The sequence below is a fragment of the Perca flavescens genome, chromosome 16 (assembly GCF_004354835.1).
Source record: "Perca flavescens isolate YP-PL-M2 chromosome 16, PFLA_1.0, whole genome shotgun sequence".
NCBI lineage: Eukaryota > Metazoa > Chordata > Actinopteri > Perciformes > Percidae > Perca > Perca flavescens.
The window spans coordinates 28,724,631-28,744,240 of NC_041346.1; the positions used below are offsets into that span (position 1 = coordinate 28,724,631).

The 19,610-nt window shown below is 42.1% G+C and overlaps 1 protein-coding gene across 6 annotated transcripts in view; it reads left to right on the plus strand.

Moving 5' to 3' along the window:
* The first annotated feature begins 4,645 nt into the window (after nt 1–4,645).
* Nucleotides 4,646–19,610, plus strand: part of camk2b2 (calcium/calmodulin-dependent protein kinase (CaM kinase) II beta 2) — a 51,253-nt gene continuing 36,288 nt past the window's right edge. For 2 of the 6 annotated variants that reach the window (XM_028601006.1, XM_028601011.1), the window contains exons 1-4: nt 14,567–14,584; nt 15,163–15,228; nt 18,997–19,069; nt 19,255–19,337. Coding sequence is in view for 1 of the 6 variants with exons in the window: in XM_028601012.1 (XP_028456813.1) it covers nt 4,790–4,851; nt 9,336–9,430; nt 12,227–12,286; nt 14,530–14,584; nt 15,163–15,228 (338 nt within the window). In the remaining 5 variants the exon portion in view is untranslated. Of the gene's footprint in view, nt 4,852–9,335; nt 9,431–12,226; nt 12,287–14,529; nt 14,585–14,999; nt 15,046–15,162; nt 15,229–18,996; nt 19,070–19,254; nt 19,338–19,610 lie in introns of those variants that run through there. The other 4 variants (XM_028601012.1, XM_028601007.1, XM_028601008.1 and 1 more) reach the window with 4 other exon arrangements.

A 19,610-nucleotide genomic window follows, 5' to 3' on the forward strand; every position in this document is an offset into this window, starting at 1 on the left:
TATATGAGTGATTCTGTTGTTATTTTTCAGTTTTATTCTCATACCAATTCCCCCAAATTTTGAGCATTTAGTGCTCGATGGTGTTTTAAGCCCCCAACATCGTCTTCAAGGCAGCGCTGCGACCATTGACTTCAAGGCACCTAACCCTAAAGGTGCTGACACCAACCCGATAATCGTCCCTCGGACAGTCTGGCGAGGTTAGTGGCTCGAGTCTGTTCGGTGTGTTCCGTGCCGTCGTCTATCCAAGAAGCCGTCGTGCTAACCTGGAAATGACGAGCGTGATGAGCGTGACTAACGCCTCAAAATCTGACGAAGATCTTTTAAACTGACCTTTTTCGATCTGAAATGAAGACAGATTCAGCAACTGCACGGCCTATTTCTCTCTTAAAATGTTCTCAGAAACACTTTTCGGTGAACTATTTTAGTCCAATATGAGATCGGATTCTGAATGAGCCGCCACGACAGTCTGGCTTTGAATTTCCCAAGGGGGGTAAGCCTCTCCCTGGAACGCGTAGCTCCTATGGCACCATTTTGATGCTACGAAGCCATCACCTCCCGTTAGCATCCCATTGACTCCCATTCATTTTGGCGTCACTTTGACAGAGAATAACTTTACATCTGAAGCGTTTAAAGACTCTATTTGTCCATTATTTATTTCTAAAGAAACCCGACAATGTATAAAAGACTCCATTACCTTGTACCTCACGTTATGGCTCCGTAGAAGATGTGATTGTGTCATAACCACGAGACTTACTGTAACATAGAGGAATTACCGTATAGTACAGGAGAAGCTTGCAGGCAGTTTGGATTTACATTAGCTGTTTAAGTTGAATTACTAATGTTAACTATCATGTTAGTGATCAATAATTAGCCTGTGCCCATGTTATCTCCTTACATATACCTACACTCTCCGTCTCTGCAAGATTGGGAATGATTGAGATTTCTCTCGGCACAGCTACCAGAAGACTTCACACTTTCAGACAGGTTGCTCACGTCACATTTACGTCGTCTATCTCAGTTGGAGGCTGCTCAGTAACGCTTAGCCAGCACCGGGAAAGTGACTTCTAATATCCTTCACTGGTCTCCATCCAGAGACACGGGGTCTGGTGGTCCATTCTTATATACTGTCTATGGGATTTCCAGAGAAACCAGACCCACGTGACGTGTTCGTCCAATCAGCTGCCGTTGGCAGTCAGTCCGACTGCCTTTTCTGCCGAAGGTTGGCCGTCCGATTGGTGTCACCAGCTTAACCTTAACCCTAACCATTGCCTAATCCTAGTGCCTTCCAGGCAGCGCTGCCTGGAAGACAACGTTGGGGGCTTAAAACACCAAACACCGCATTTAGTTTTCTCTCAGCCGCCAGGTTTCCATCCTAATGTAGTGCACATTTTAAACAAACTTCCAGAAAATCCACTGCTGTTATGTAAACCTAAGAAGTTGGTTTATTGAGATAAACAGCTGGTGTGTACAAAGTGAAACACAGAAGCTAGAAAACATTTTTGGGCACCATCTTTGAGTCCAGTTCTTCTAATACTTCCATGCCTTAAACGATGGGAAACAATGTGAAAACCTGACCGTAAATAAATGACATTTCTGCTCCACACAGATCTCATGTTTTCAGCTCTTCAGTCGTGATTTAAGTGTTTCTGATGCACTTTGTTTTTTTGTTTTTCTGCCAAATTTAAAAAAATTTTTTTTTTCCTTCAAATGTTCAGTGTTTTCCACTCAAGTTTTTGTAAGCGCAAATTGGATATGCTCTCAACAACAGGTTGATGGAAACCAACTTCTTGTTCCTGGGTGAGTTGGCCCCTTTCAACCCTGAAGACTTTGGTAAAGACCAATCTTTTTCATCTCCTCTTCATCTGTCTCAAGGTGTTTGTTGGCTACCTATTCAGACTCTGGTCTCTGATGTTGTCATTGGTCATAATAAGAATAGCAGATGGACGATATCACAACATGGAAAAGGACTGTGTAGCAACAACTCGATGTCCGGATCGACTGCTGTTTGACTGTCTCGCAATTAAACACAAAACTTGTGAAATAAAAGACTTGTTAAATAATAAACATAAAAGTTCGTACTTGACTTTGAAAGTAAACGTTCCTCCACTTCCTTCACTTCTTCGTGTGTTTGTAGGAGCCACTTCTCCGTAGTCGGCGTGTTAGCTACAGTAGATGGCGGTCGGCGCGGCAACAGTTTGGAGAAGCAGGCCGGAGAACCGACACAGAAGATAAGAAATGTCCCACTGTGGACGAGGGGGGGGCAGCAACAAATTGCTAACCTGGAAATCTAGACCACCCTAGTGGCAGCAAATGTAATTTGCAGCCAGGGTCAGTCTAGCAACTCTCCGTTGGCTTGTGAGCTGGGGAAAAAACCAAACTCTGGTCAGGCCAATCACATTGTGTATAGAGTCAGTGGGCGGGGCTTAACATAATGACGGCAGAGTTGCGACGGTTCAGTGTGAATTCCCTGCTACTTGTAAACAAAGAAGATGGCCGCTGCTGCTGGTGAACAGAGGTCTTCTGGGAGACTTGGAGTTCAGCTTTTCTTTGAGAAAAGAACAAAGAACGGCACTGAAGTTGTCTTGAAAAAAGGAAGATGTGTTCGGAGTTTAAAGTTTAATCTATCAACTAGCGTTGCTCTGCCTGATTGTGGCTCTATCCTATCGCGTGCAGAGGGGATTTGAAAGACAACCGTTTATCCCGCCCCTCGGATTGAGCCCTGCCAATGGGGAGTTCCCAGACCCACATCCTGGATGTGGGTCTGGCTTGTCAGGATAGCTAAATGCATTTTAGACCCCTAAAAACATCTCCATCAGTATAAGTGGATGCTATATTTAGAATATTTTCAGCGCTTCACCTTGCTATCAGACAACCCTTTCTTTTGGTGTTTTAAAGGAATCATTTCTATTCACCAAAGTAATTTTAAATCGCAGAACACGGGAGTTGCTGATCTACCGCTGCCTCCATGGGTTAGTCAGTCAGTTTGTTAGTTCCCAACCACCAAAGTTAACACAAACTAACTAACCGATGGAGGCAGCAGTAGAGCATCAACTCCTGTGTTCTGCGAGGTAAAATCACTGTTTTTGTCAAAGGAGTCTGGAGTCTTTGAAGAGAGCAGAGATAACAACTTCAGTTCTCCGTTGTAAAGGGTGGCGGACATGTTGGACCGTGTGCAAACACAGCTTCTGTCTTTCATTCCTTAAACCACCTTTTTGAAATGGTCAGCGTTGCGATGTTGGTGACTTTTTCCCTTTCCTTCATTGTGTTATATATCTTTTTTGTGCACGTTATAGGTTTACAAAGTGAAAAAGTCCAAAGTCCCCCCCAAAGGGACTCTCCATCTCCACCAGAAAACACTGTTCACCAACTGCTCCAAACAGCTCTATTGTAGTCCAGCCTTTACTTCAGAGACCAACGTGGTCACTTTGTAACACACGTTATAATGCTCGCCTAGCTGCTAGCATGGTACACCCTCATACTCTGCTTCTGACTGGCTAGTAGTCCTTACCTAGCTACTGAGCATGTGCAACTCCCAACAAAGATGGAACAGAAGTGAGATGTCTCACTCTGTAGCTAAAACCGAGAGCTCCACACACAGGGTGAAAAGAGGAGCTGCAGCAATGTGCAGTACAACAAAAATATGTGTTTTTTGAAAATGAAACAATGTAAAACTATTTGATATAACCTCTAAATACAATAATGAACCTAAAAATTATCATAATCTTCTTTCCTGTTGGCCATGCAGCTCTAGCGCAGCCCTGCCAACTGTTGGCTGGTTGGTTCACATCATGGATGTTTACAGCAACCATAGCAACGCACTGAGCCGACCGTAAGCCGTAACCACTCAAGAGGCCATAAACTGTCACAAACTGCAGTAAAAACCCCGATTGAGACGCAGATTCTGAATGCGCTGTTTACATGCCCAAAGAATACTTCTTAAACCTGAATAATACCGACATATCACACACGTCTTAATCAGAAAATGTTATATTTAGGAAAAGGCCTGATTTGGAATATTTAACAGAATATGCTGTTTACATGACCTGTATCAAATTCGGAATAATAGTGGTATATTAGTGTGCATGTAAATGTATACATGGGCTCAGTCAGACATTACAGGGGCCCAACATGCCAATGTTTTTCCCACCAGGGGCCCCTGACAGGTTGATCTGCCTTAACTAAACAATTGTGTGTTTTTCTTTTTTCTTTTATTTGTTAAAAGTGACATAAAGATGCAAAAAAAAAAAAGTCCTTTGCACTCATTGAATTGCACTTAAAAGAAAAATAACTAAATGTTCTTTGCAGCTTTTGATTCACCTAGTCTATAAATAGATTCAGACAAGTGAATGATTTTTATTATCGGCTTCAGGCTTCTCTTCATTATATGATTTATATAATAGCCTAATGTGTAATCAAAATGCTGCGCTCGGCTCCCCCACAATCCTCAATCAGCCTTTGATTTCACTTTTGCTTTATTCCCCAATCACCCAGAGGAACACGTCATGTGTGAGCTCACATTACCAGTTTGTTTGGTATTTAAAGAGTCCATCCTCGGAAGGGGAGAGCCCACAGCCGACCGTCCGAGCCGGAACCCTGTGTTTGTGTGTGTGTGTCCGCGCGCGCGTGTGTGTGTTTGTGTGCCCGGTCTGCAGCTGAGCCACTCAGCCGTCCGGAGGTTTAAAGGTGGGCGGAGACAGAGAAGCGCGAGGAAGTCCTCCCGTCTGCAGCGACCGACGCACAGTGCATTTTCGGACTCGGCACCCGCACCCGTCCGAGGAGGGGAGACATCATGGCAACGACAACTTGTACGCGTTTTACAGATGAATACCAGCTGTACGAGGAGCTTGGCAAGTAAGCTGCCCATACATTATTTCTTTTCTGAGTCCCCCCCTTCCCCCCTACCCCACTGCATGCAGCCTGACCCTGCATGCGTGTCCTAGAATCGGAGGAGAGATGGAGCTCTGCACATCTGCGGAGATGGACGCATCTCCATCTCCATCTCCATCCATCCAAAACAAAACGCACGCTGACCCGGAGCTCTCCTGCATCTCTCCAAAACCCTAAATTATGACCATTTCTTAATGCATGGCTTTTTTTTCTTTTTCTTGTATCCTTCACCATTAGACTTCTCAAAAATGCAGTTCGATTTTTGCAAGAAGATGGGGCTGCATGAGCTTGGGAACACTTCTGGGAACACCCCTCCTCCTCCTCCCCCCTTTCTCTCTCTCTGCCCAGAGGCTAATTAGGGACAAAGTGGCCTAATATCAGGGAGAAGAGCTGATGTGTTGGCATTAAGCTCCCTCATCATCAGCTGGCTTTAATCACAGTGGCACTTAGCTTAGTAGAGAAGTCAGAGAATAATGCTGCTGCAGCTGATCTACCGCTTACCTAATGAGGTGTGTGTTGTGATTAAAAAAAGAAAGAGATTTATTTATTGGGGGGTGGGGGTTGTGCCCTCTAATAGCGTGCAGACAAATTGAGAGAGACTGAAGAGGCTTTGGGTGCCACAGTGGGCAGATGCAAAGTGGACTCAATGTCTCTGTCAGGTTGTGCGTGGGCAGAGAGGATCTCTGTGGCTCACAGGAACATTTATTCCACAGTTCAGTGCTGTGGATGGTTTCAGCTCTAATGTGGAGGATTTATTTGGATGTTTCTTTAGTCATGGCTGGGATCTCCAGGCTTGTGTGTTTGTGTGTTTGTGTGTGTGTGTGTGTGTGTGGGACGTGATAAGCTAAAGAGAATACAGATGCTTGAGTAGCAGCAGCTGCCCTCGCTGATAACTTGTGTGACTTGACACTATAAATAAATTTGAAAAAATTAGTTGACTAAAGTTTAGGGTCTTTTTTATTTATAAATGAATAAATGAATTCTTACAAAGAATGTTCTACCAATTTTCTTTTCACAATGGACAGTTTAAAGGCCCTGGACACCCACACAGGTGTTTCCAGTTAACCTGTCTGAATCGAACCTCCTCCCAGGACTGCGTGGGTGCGTATAGACTGATTGATTGTTGCACCAGTATAGGACGGGACAAAATATACCTTTATCATTCAGTATCTTTCTGTCAATAATATGTCATTATTGGCAGAAACGATTTGTGACCTCATTAATTCCCATCAAAGCTTCGGCCCACCTTCAACCTGAGCAGAGGTCTAATCAGCCAGAAGAACTGAAATCACCGTGTTGGTGTCTCGCGTTGCCAGACCTTCCTCCAAAGCGCGCTGAAGGAGGGTCTGGCTACTCCACATAGCATTCATGGATGGGTGGAAAACGTGCTCTGGTTTAATGGCATTTCTTCACGGGCCGTGCTAAATAGTTGTGCGAGAGAAAACTCAGATTGGACAGATAGTCTAGCTAGCTGTCTGGATTTACCCTGCAGAGATCTGGGGAGCAGTTAACCATAGTCCTCATGCAAAACACGTGCATCCGGCACTCTCGCCCAAAATGCAACCTAGGGTCTATTTGTGAATGTACCAGAGTCAAACTTTCGTTTAAAAGCATATTTAGGACGGAAGCGCCACTTTTTAAGATTTACCGTATTCTTCTTTACCTACCTAAACCCAACTGTCCCGTTCTTGTCCCGCGTGTCACCTACTACCATTTCCTTAACCTAACTGCATCAAAAGTGACGCCAATATTCCCGACCAAGCGTGTTTAAATTAGAGATGGTCCGATACCATTTTTTGCTTTCCGATACCGATTCCGATACCTGAACTTGCGTATCGGCCGATACCGAGTACCGATCCGATACCAGTGGGTCATATATTTTATTATGTTTTAACAACTGTATACTACTATCCCTGTATGGATGTGATATTATTTCTATCTTTGTTGTCTGTCTGGCTCAGGTTAAACTCTTTGTATAACATGAACAAACACAAACAATGAATGTCGTACAACTTTCTTTTATTCTCCAGTTTGACAGTCGGTTATAACGGAAAAAGAACATAAATAAACTACTTTAACGTAGATTTTCTTTAGGGCTGTATTACGTTGTATTGGATCGGTGCATAAACTCCAGTACTTCCCGATACCGATACCAGCGTTTTAGGCAGTATTGGAGCCGATACCGATACTGGCATCGGTATCGGCTCCAATACTGCCTAAAACGCTGGTATCGAACATCTCTAGTTTAAATATGACGCTAAAGGAGACTTTTAGTGTTGATAACAACGCCAAAGGCACCTGACCAAGCGTCCGTATTTTACACGATGGGAGTGACAAGGCATCCGAACATCTCTAGTTATTATTTATTTACAATCAAAGACTCAAAGGCTTTCACTTGAGCTTTTAACCACATGTCACGGCAAAGTTTTCATGTGATGTAAAGCTCCGGGGAAAGCAGACTTTGAGTTAAAAATATCATTATATTGTTAGTTGTTTACTACATTTACAAGATAAAAGATTAACTTTCACTCTCATCTCTAATACTAATGTGTTTTTTTTCTCCCAGATAAATTACGCTACATGTATTTGCTTTTTGGCTCAATGGCTATACCGAAATGTTTTGTCTACTAATAAACAAAAAGGAGAATCTAAAAGATTATGTTTTGTCTACTAATAAACAAAAAGGAGAATCTCAAAGATTAGATTAGAGAGTCTGATCCAGATCCTCCTGACTCCCATGTGCCCTGCAGGTAAGCTGTCATGTCGAAGCTCTGCTTCCGCTTCTAGCACACGGCAGGAGTGCCAGCAAGTGTCACGCTTACTCACCCGGTTCTCCTCATAATGCATGCATGTTGGAGTGCTGGTGCGGGCACTGTGAGTGTGTTTCATTGCGTAACAATACCGAGGTGAGATAAGATTAGCTCTGAGAAATGACAGAGGTGGTTATTTCTGTTTGTCTCTGTTGGGTTTGATAAGAAATGGCCCCTTAAAACTCCAGCACACACACACACACACACACACTTCCAATACGTCTCCTCGAAATGCTGCTTTCTCTTCCTCTAACATTCTGTTGAAACTCACATCGCTGAGATCATTATAAGTCGTGAAGAAGAGAAGAATGTGACTGACTGTGGCCACTGTAGCATAGATGGCCCTTTATATAAGTGGTTGTTACTATTAACATTCATTTATGCTGCATATTTTGTTGTATTTCTTTGTGGAAGTTATTCTAACTAGGGTCTGAAACTGGTCTTGACGCAGTCTTTTGGATTCTTCTGTCCAACCTCCACAGCTGGGCTAACTACAGTAGCTAACGTTAAACCCAGCAGGAATTACTCATAGCTTATGATTTAAATCATACTCATTAAACTCCATGATTTATTACATTGTAATCAGATGAAATGCAGAAACATAGAAATCGGAAACATACGATACTGTGAAAGGGGAAACATATCTATTCGCTATTCGTCTTTAGCGGTTCCTTTTTGGCCCATTGTCGGCATGCCAGCTACAATGCCATATGGTATATTTAAATAAATTTAAAAAAATACATGCAATTGCTGTTACACAACAAAGAGAGGAACCACTAGATGGCAGAAGTGCCTCTGATTGGTTTACACTTGTATTCTTAACCTAACCATAACCAATCTTACTCCTCGTGCCTAAACCTAACCAATCCAACCAACGAAGGTGACGAGTACTAGCCAATCAGAGACAGAGTAGGGCGGGTCATGCCTTCGCAAATTTGCATTCCGCAAATACCCTCTGCCTAGATACCCTAAACTCTAAATATGACTTTTATTTTTTGCAGCACAGCTCAGAAATTTTTTTTGAGCTGTCTGTGAAAAGTGGATTGAATCTTGTTGAAAAGTGTAGTCTGCTTTTTTATTTATTTATAACCAGTTCTACGCAGATTTGTTGGCAAAAATGCTTCAAAAGGGAAATTCTTTACATGCATTGAAGTGTTAAATGTGTACACTTAGACCTCACTACATGTATTTGATAGCATATCTCAAGTTACTTTGCAGATTATTAATACAAAATATAGATAAGAGTCCTTCTTTGGCCACTGGTGGCTTGTTGGATGTACATCAGGCCCAAAAGAACGAGCACTTTAACTTTTGGTGCTTGTAATGTATGTTGATGCTGATACTTTTGTACTTTTTAGTCAATTTTCAATGCAGAGCTTTTACTTGTAATATAGTATTTCTACTGTACAACCTGTTATTACTTATTTTACAAAATATAGATCTGAGTACTTCATCCTCCACTGGTGGCTTGCTGGATTCATATACATCAGGCATTCAGATCAGGGTGGTCTGAAAGCAGAGAGGAGTCCCGGACGACTAGGAGGTCAATCTGATAGCTGAGACGCCCCTATGATGCTGACAAAGCTTATATGGCAGCTGACCCGTCTCCTCTTCCTGTCCCCTGTCTTTGTTTCCCAGGGGGGCCTTTTCAGTGGTGCGCCGCTGTGTCAAACTCTGCACAGGCCAAGAGTACGCCGCCAAAATCATCAACACCAAAAAGCTCTCGGCCAGAGGTGAGAGAGAGAGACATGAGCAGATACCCTGTAACGTGCGTGTGCGTGTGTGTGTGTGCGTGTGTGTGTGTGTGTGTGTGTTAGGGCTGCACGATACGAGGAAAATATGCGATATGCGATAACGTTGTTGAATATCGCGATAACGATATTACTTGCGATAAATTAACAGATATTAAAGTGTACTCAATTCTGCATTTCTGCTGCTTTCAGTATTCTTCTACAACATAACAAATCGCTTGTTGAATTTGTTGAAATTATTGAATTTCAGATGCAGCTAGAAGTTCTTTTTTTATACAGGTATAACATTGTGGAATAATCTGCCACTTTCCCTCAAAATTGTAAATACCAGGGGGGCTTTTAGACACAAAGTAAAGGTATTTTTATGGAATAGAGTAGCCAATATTTTTTAATTAGATTAGACTGATTATTTTATGTGATTTATGATTCTCTGATTTTAGAATGCTTTGAAACCTTGGATGATCTGTATTACATGTTATTGTCTTTGACCTGAAATAGGTCTTCGTTATGTGTTGCATGTTTTAACACCAAGGACCATGCTGGAAATAAGTGTTTACACTTTAACATGCTATCCTTTGGATTATGAAGTTTGTCAAATCCAAAATAAATCAAATCAAATAAAAAAATAAAAAAATAAAAGGAAATCATTTCTAACATTCTTTTATTAAACAGGCCTTTTAATAACATGGCTCCCCTGAAAAAAAAATGACAGTTACATTTTAAAGTTGCAGTTCTCTAATGATATTTTCTTTCAACTAACACAAAAAAATCTCGTAGTGTCTAGTGCGATATGTCGCAACCTTTCTCGATATCTATATTGCACCAGTTGATATCGCGATGATAAAAAAATTATATATTGTGCAGCCCTAGTGTGTGTGTGTGTGTGTGTGTGTGTGTGTGTGTGTGTGTGTGTGTGTGTGTGTGTGTGTGTGAGTTTTCCAGTGGCACATAAGGATATGAAGTAGCAGAGAGGCATCGTGGGGGGGCTTCACTGTCATGTTTATGTGTGTGTATGTCCCAGATCTGAAAGCTCACATTAGCATATTTTAGCGAGTGTTTGATCGCAGTGGTGTGAAGCCTTCACGTCTGTTCCTCCTCTGAGGAAGATGACGGCTTCAGTCAGATGAATCTACAGCAAGAGCCGATTTAGAGTACTATAGATTGATGGTAGTGACAGAATATGCAAATAGTGTCCCCCCTTCGTCGTGCTATTTGTGGCGTTTTAGACATTATGTCATCCTGTCGTAGTTTTCTTATGTAATTCTGATCAAATGTAAAACGATTTAAAGAAAACTGTAAAAAGATGGCCCCAGAAATCATCCAAAAATAGCAACAGTGGTGTGATTACAGCAAACTAATGAGATCATGAGTGGGACGATTGTAGCATCAGTCTCACGCCACCTTTATTATTAGGTCTCTTCAGGAGGTCAGATCACTCGGCCGTTTGAGGTCGGACATGATGGACGCAGATCGGAGGTCCGTGTCAGACCTGCAGGACTGGAACTGCAGAGCTGTCGGTCACGAAAAAACCAGACAGAAAACAAATTCACTTCTCATCAGGACTCCGCTTAACTGGATCTCCTTACCTCTCCTCTTTCCAGTCCATCCAGAAAAATGCTTTTTTGTGTGATTGTTGCGGGCAAAAATCCTTGATTATGTGGCACGTTTTCTTAAAAAATGCGATGGAATATGCTCTATATGATATTTATGCAATTTTATGCGATGAAATTGCGGGAACTTGCAAAAGTTGCGGTTTGATGAAAAAGAGAAAAAAAAAGTGATTCTCCCACAACATCCTGCTTTTCGATGACGTTCACGTCGCGTAATTACGTCACTTTATAACGTTCCCATGGCAACAGGGGAAAATGGCTGCTCTTGTGTGAAGTAAACTCAACATTTTTTGCTAAGATACAGTATATGTGACTTTTTTGCAACGAAAATGCGGGGATTATGAAATCATGCAAGGCGCGGAAATCGGCAAAATATGCAGACTTTGGCTGATTATGCGTTGAATCATGCGATCGCATAATCATGTTTTTCTGGAGGGACTGACTTCTCTTTTTCTGCTTCATGTTTTCTCTCTCCTTTTCTCTTCTCCTCTCATTTTGTTTCCTTTACTTCTCTCATTTCTGTCCTCCCCCTCTCCTCATTTCTCCTCCACTCATTTCCTTTACCCTCCTCTCCCCTCTTCATCATCCTCTTCTCCCCATTTCCTTTCATCTCTTCTTCTCTCCTCCAATCATATCTTTATTCTCTTGTCACCTTACCTCCTAACCTCCTAACCTCTTTTTGTTTCCTCTTCTCACATCACGTCATCTTCCTTCCCTCCTTCCTCATCTTCCTCTTCTCCCCCATTTCCTTTCCTCTCTTCTCATATCCTTCTGTCCTTTCTTCTTATCTTGTTTCCCCGTTATCTTGTCTCCTCACCTCTCCTCTCCTACTTCTCTTCCTCCTCTCCTCTATCTGGATGAGAGGTGAGATGGACATCTGGGACAGATGTAGCCCTCTGGCTAATCTGTGTAGGAAAATCGTGTGTGTGTGTGTGTGTGTGTGTGTGTGTGTGTGTGTCTCAAAACTCCTTGTCAATCCCCTTGAGAAAAGTTCCCACTTCAAACTGTTTAAACAAAAAAAAGAGGTTTTCATAGCGATACATTTCATTTGTAAAAAATAAAAGAGTAACTCTATCCTCCTGTAACGTCCTCCTGCGGCTTCTTCTTTCTCTGGTTTGTGTGAATAATAATGAGATGTTGTAAATCCTAAAGTCTGACTGTCTTATAGACCATCAGAAACTGGAGAGAGAAGCCAGGATCTGCAGATTGCTTAAACACTCCAACATCGGTGAGACCCTTTCACGTGTTTCCTCCTTAGAAATCACACATTTAGATTAGATTTAGATGATGTATACGTGGGTTCATAGGTTGTGTTAAAGTGCTCATATTATGCATATTTTCAGGTTCATAATTGTATTTAGAGGTTATATCAGAATAGGTTTACGTGGTTCAATTTTCAGAAAACACCATATTTTTGTTGTACTGCACATTGCTGCAGCTCCTCTTTTCACCCTGTGTGTTGAGCTCTCTGTTTTAGCTACAGAGTGAGACATCTCACTTCTGTTCCATCTTTGCTGGGAGTCGCACATGCTCAGTAGCTAGGTAAGGACTACTAGCCAGTCAGAAGCAGAGTATGAGGGCGAGCCCTGACAGTACCTAGGTAAGGACTACTAGCCAGTCAGAAGCAGAGTATGAGGGCGTGCCCTGACAGTACCTAGGTAAGGACTACTAGCCAGTCAGAAGCAGAGTATGAGGGCGTGCCATGCTAGCAGCTAGCCGAGCATTATAACGTGTGTTACAAAGTGACCACGTTGGTCTCTGAAGTAAAGGCTGGACTACAATAGAGCTGTTTGGAGCAGTTGGTGAACAGTGTTTTCTGGTGGAGATGGTAAGTCCCTTTGGGGGGGACTTTGGGCTTTTTCACTTTGTAAACCTATAACATGCACAAAAAAAATATATATATATCTATATATATAACACAATAAAAGCCAAAAAGCATAATATGAGCACTTTAAACAAATGTGTTTAGTTGATTGACAGAAAGTGAAATCAGAAACTATTTTGATAATGAAATAATTGCTTTTGTCATGTTTTTTGTAAGATTAAATTGAAAAAGGAATCTGCAGATTTATATCGATAATAAAAAATAATTGACACATTTCATATAAAAATAACTGAAAAGAACTTAATCCCCTGCAGGGTATATTTTATTTTAACCAACTTAAATTGCTGTGAAGTTTAAAATGCCGGTGTGACTCACCCTTTATGCTACACAGACAATACTGCTTGTTAGTAGAATCAAATCACTGTTGGTTTTAGTCTTTTCACGGTTTGTTCACAACAAGAAGAATGTAGAATATCACCAGCCTTGACTCAAAAGACTAAATGAATAAAGCAGGGTTGTCCCTACTGTTATAAAGCCTTGGTGCAGCAACTATGCTGAATGAATGTAAAATCAATGAGAGCATCAAATTAAATTACTTTTCTCCAGGGATGCACTGAATCCAGGATTCGGCTGAATTTTGGGCTTTTTGACGGGGTTCTGGTTTCTGCTGAATCTTCACATTTTTTTACACCGAACCGAACCCTACGCTTGCGCTACGCAACGCTACGCTGGTCAATGTAATGACGGCGCCGTTGATTACGGGAAGGTGTTTACGTTGGTGGAGAGTTCAATGCAGCAGGCTGTGAGAAAGTGGAAATGGAACTGGTGAGCAGAAAAAGTTGTTGTTTGGCAGTACTTTCAGTCAAAAGAAGGCCATTCAAGTCCAGCTACATGTTCAATATGTTCAATGCTGATTGGTCCGGTGGTGGCGAGGACCCTAAACTATATACAACATGGCCGTGTTACAACATCTGGTCTGAAACATCTGAAAGAATACGAGCTGTGTATGAAGGAATCTACAGACAGCAGCTAGAATGCAGCAACTTCAGGTACAGCAAAGGATGTGTTTACTGTCTTCATGGACTGAGGATGGGAGGAGGAGTCAGCAGAACCTTAACCAGTGGATTCGGTATTCGGCCGAACCCCAAAAATCTGGATTTGGTGCATCCCTAGATCCACTGATCCCACAGATCAGTGGACTTCTCTAGCAAGTTTTGTCTTTAAGCTTTTTGAGTGTTATTTATCATCTACTTACTATATGTTTTTTTTTATCAACTTCTAGACCCAGATATGGTAATAATATTGGTCCAATGATGATGTGAAATTGCATATTTGTCTGGCCACCATTGCAAATAAGAACCTGTTCTAAATGACCCGCCTGAAAAAATGAAGGGGAAATAAAAACAATAAAAAATACAGTATTTTTTTGGTTTTGAAAAACTTAACATTTTCTTGAGCGAGGGGCCCTTTAACTCTCCGCCAAAAACATGCATCTATGTCTTCCACAAACCTAGGGTAAACACTAAATAATGTGTGTGCGAATGTTACAGCAAATGCTAGATGAAAAGGAAAAGAAAATATGTGCCTTTCTAAAAAAGAAAAAAGGTCAGATGCCTCTATCTATTTCTTTCTTTCTCTTCCCGCAGTTCGTCTCCATGACAGTATCTCAGAGGAAGGCTTCCACTATCTCCTCTTTGACCTGTGAGTTGTTTCCTTCCTTCCTTCCTTCCTTCCTTCCTTTCTTCCTTCCTTCCTCCTTGCCTCTACTTTTTCTCTTTCTCTGCCACACTGTGCTGCTCTCCCCTCCTTTTTCCTCCTCCATCCTCCATCCTCCTCCCTCTCCCCTGATGCCTCATTTTTCTACTCCCTTCAACCCTCGCTGCATCTGTCTCCTCTTGTATTACTTTCTTTATATATCCGCATTCCTTCTCCTTCTTTCCTTCTTTTCCCCTCATCCCCGCCTCGCTTCTAAGGCAGTTCCCCCCATTACATAACACTCCTCCCCTCCTCCCTACCTCCATCCTTGCGGCTTCCACACTGACACAAACACACACACACACACAGATTCAACACTCCCCCGCACTGAAGCTAGTCTCCATGGCAACCCAGTCGGAGTGAATCCTGCAGCCGGGGTTTCCCCCTAATGAGGACATCCCGCACCTGTGTGTGTGTGTGTGTTTGTGTGTGTGTGTGTGTGTGTGTGTGTGTGTGTGTGTGTGTGTGCAGCCTGAGTAAAATAATGTATATCATTTTATATAACCTGTCTTTACATTTCTCAGGGTGACAGGAGGGGAGCTGTTCGAAGACATTGTGGCTAGAGAGTACTACAGCGAAGCCGATGCCAGGTAAATGTCCCCAATGGCCCCCCCCATCCCCTCCATGTGTCAAGTTTGCAGCCCCCTGCAGTCCTCCAGCAGCTCTGAGAGTTCGGCTCCTCTAATGAGAGAACTTAGACACATTGTTTTTGGCGTTAAACAGGCTTCTGGGGTTCTGACGGATAAAATCTCGACGCAGTTTTTCTGTGAGCTGAATTGCAAATCGCGGTTCGAGGCGTTTTCCCCAGAGTCAGAATTTACAGATGGATGGAAACACACACACACATGCACAAAATGCAACATACACGCCCACGCTGTAACCCCCCCTCAGGAGGTAGACTTAAATCAATTTGACTGTGGAGGCGGTTTGTGGAGGCGAGAGAGAGAAGAAACGACAAAGGGGATGGAAAAATGATAGAGGTAGAATGAGAGATCCAATATAAGGAGGAAAAGATTATTATTTTCCAGCTGTTTTTTGATCGTCTTTAAATATCCTCATCTCTCACTCCTCGTCCCATCTCCACCTATTTTTTAATCACCCGTCCTGTTTACATATTCAGGGATTTAAATCACCTTTTTATATTCTCGAATTCCGTCAACATAAAGAAACTGGAGCATAGGTGATTGAACGGTACAAGCGCATGTTGATAAGCATCAGATTTCACGAGGAAGCACATTTAATTTAGTGTGTCTGCGCACTGTGAGTAGTGAATGCAAAATCTAATGCTGAATCATAAAATAACATCATGAAATTAAACACAAACTCTTATTTTATGTAATCACTAATGACAAAATTAATGAATAGCATTGTTTTTGTCAGTGCTATTTATTTTAATCTATTTCAATTACTCAAACCATAATTTTCTACACGAGAAATAGTCCGTTCGATGTTGGTAAAAGCATGTGTCCATTTGTTTGGGTCGCACACTGCAATTAAACATGTCAAACCACAAACTTTACTGCTACATTAAACAGATATTTGTTACTCACCACCCTATATTTACTAGCCTTTTTACGACGAAGTTAGATGAACAGTCCATTAAACTGTGAAGTAGTTTCATGACATGAAAAGTAATTTCTTGAGGTGTCCCACAAGGGTCTATTCTCGGTCCTCTTCTATTCACTATCTCAAGAAATATCTTCATTTCTGCCACTCCACATCTATATACATTTGTATACAGATGATGAAATTCTATATAACATGTCTCGTCTCTTAAAGTGTTCATTGATAACCTACATTATATACACTAATTTTAAATGCCAACCAAATATATGTTATTATTAAAGGTCCAGTGTGTAACGTGTTTAGTTTTCCATAATCAAAATCTGTGTTGCCCGTTCACAAACTTGTCCTTTTTCATGAATATTTACCTCCTCCATCAATTCCAAGTATTCCTATTGGCTTGAAATTTTACATTTGCGTTTGCATGAACTGGGTTAGACGCCATGACGCTTGGAATACATTAGCCTGTGCTAATATTAGTCCCAGGCAAATCAACATGTCTGTGATTTGGCGGGGTCATATTAGGTTTTTGTTCCCTGAGCACCTTTATATTCCTCTCGCAAAGACGGATATGGGATCATATCTCTCATTTTTTCCGACCTGAGACCTCTGTCCCCGGGTCAACACACTCTCCGCGGCTTCATCCGAGTGCTGACGGTGATGCTGTGTGCGTGCCGCCACGGCGGGGATGATAGGGTATGTGCCTCTGGTAACCTCTACCAGGCCTGGCCCAAAAAGATACGGAACTGCGACCCAAGTGCAGCGCGGCGGCCTCGCCCTGGCCGTCCTCCACACGCCTCCGGGTACCCAGCTCCCCGGGTTAAGATATGTCAGTAAATTTGATTAAAAGCGCAGTGCGAATGCGCCACACAAAACTCAGATGTGTGGGGGTAATTTCTAAATCACACGAGGTCCCCAGACAATAGTAATCCCGTGCAAATAGGGCTGAAGACTGCTGTTCACACCAGTGCTTCCAATATACAAAATTTCCATTTTAAAAGTAGGGCACATACTGTACATACATAAGCAACAACAATGGTGGCACATAAGAGTTCTGATAATCGTCTCACTGTCTTAAGTATGTCTTTTTCCTCTGTATTTATTTTTTACTTTTCCGTATCATTTTCTTTTCTTTTCTCTCCTCTCATCTGCCTTCCTTGTTTCTTTGGGTTAAGTGTGTGTGTGTGTGTGTCACTCAATGTGTTTTTGTGTGGGTGTGTGATTAGCATGTCTTGATTACTGTCCAGCGGTATCTCACTGACAGTTTCCTCTCTGTACTCTGTCTGCACTCAGAATCACTCGATCCCTTTTCCTCCTTTCTCTACCCCGTTAAAGGGTAGATTCACCCAAATGACAAAACTTAAAACCACGAGAGGTATCCAGCCATGTGAAGAGTTTTAGTTTAATGCATCCAGGTTTGGAGATATGTGTCTGTCAGATGTCTGTTTCCATTTCCAAAACAATGGAGGAGAGTGGAGTTGAGTTTGTGGGGCTCACAATGTCGAGTAATGACAATTTTTTTTAAGCAAAGACAGCAGTGTTTCGTTCCACATTGGTGTTCCCATTATTCTGGGTAATCCTCAGAGACTATTGATTCAGTTTAAATTAGTTGGCAGTAAAGTGATGTGGATTATCCAGAGTTGTTATGCCATGCTAGCACCATAACTCGAGGAATAAGTTTCAGTCAGTCGGTGTATCTGCCGCTTCAGTCCAGACTGAAAATTTGTGAAAACCTTTATGTTCCCCTAGAGCACGTGTCAAACTCAAGGCCCGCGGGCCAAATCCGGCCCCTTGCAGATTTAGATCTGGCCCGTATATATGTTTGGGTTCACAATAATTTTGGCCTGCCTAGTTGTGCGCCAAACCAAAAACACAGGAAAGTGTTTTTTAAACTGCAATTACGTGACATTCAAAGCAGAATATGGCAGATTTGCCGAGTCTGAGACTCAGAAATCCCCCCAGAAGAAGCAGAGAGAGTTTTCATATTCGGGCTGAGAAACAGGTTGTTGTTAAAAAAAATTTATCATTGTGTTGCTTGATTTGCTGACTTTTGTAGGGCTTCATGTCAACAAAAATGCGACAAAAATGTCGGAAAAAGCAACAAATTTACAAAAAGGTGACAAATGTCTGAGAAAGCCACAAAAAAGTTGGAACAAAAACAACAAAAATGAGGACAAAAGCTAACAAAATGTTAAAAAAAAATGACATGCAGTACCAAAAGCACGTTAATGAACTCTACATGTCTGGCCCTCGGTGTGATTCTCTTTTTCCAGTGTGGCCCTTAGTAGGCTGAATCCTACTGACTTTGGTAATTCCCTTACTTTTATTCTAACGCCACACGCAGGCTAACGTTTTCGGTCAGAAGTGAAATGTATTAACAGCTGTTGGATGGATTGCCATGAAATTTGGTTCAGGATGAATTATAATAACTTTAGTGTTCCCCTGACTTTTCATCAGGTCAACATTCTTATTCAACCAAAATTACAACCACCAAACTAAGGACATTTCCATCAGCCTCAGCTGCACTTGGTGTTTAATGCTAATTAGAATAAGTTAACGTGCTAATGTTGTATTGGTTTGGCGGCAGAAAATCTCAGTGGCAAATATCTCAACACCTGGAAAAATAAAACAATCTGCATAGCAAGCTATGAGAGATAAGTCATTTTGGTGAACTGGCCATATAATCTTCTGTTCCCTCCTCCTGTCAGATGTTTCCCCTCTGTTTTACTGTCTTTTATGCTTTCTTTTGCTTTCTATGTTCCCTCCTTTATCTACCTGTTGTTTTGTCTCCACAGTCACTGTATCCATCAGATTCTAGACTGTGTGTCTTACACCCACCAACATGACATAGTGCACAGGGACCTCAAGGTGTGTGTGTGTGTCTGTGTGTCTTATTGTGTTGCATTGCCTTGCACCCTCTGGTACAAGGGTACGAGCTTGTTTTTTTAAATTTCTGCCTGTGATTTAAAATGCCTGTGCCTGCAGTCTGACTCTTTATGCCTGTCTGCCTGTCTTCAGGTTTTGCTTTTTGGACTCTTGTTGCACTATTTTAGATGGTCTGAACGAGAATTTTGATTTCCTGTGGCCCCGGCAGACGGAGAACAAAAGCTCTGGGAGTGAGAGAGTAAGAATGATGGTGAGAGGGAGTAGAGTTCAGTTCAGAGTCACAGCAGAGCTACTTCAGATGCTTGGAAACCTGCTAAAATGTTTCGTCAAAGAATAAATTACACAGGAGAATGTCCAGGTTAGACACAGCGTCGCCCACGTGAAGCTGCAGCTCACTCCCACACTGACTGACTAATGCTTGGCCCTCTCTTGAAAACAGAAAATAGCAAACTGCACACCTTCTCTCTGCGTTAGTTCACAGACAGGTTCACTCTTTACACTTTTTTTTTGTGGCTTGAGGGTG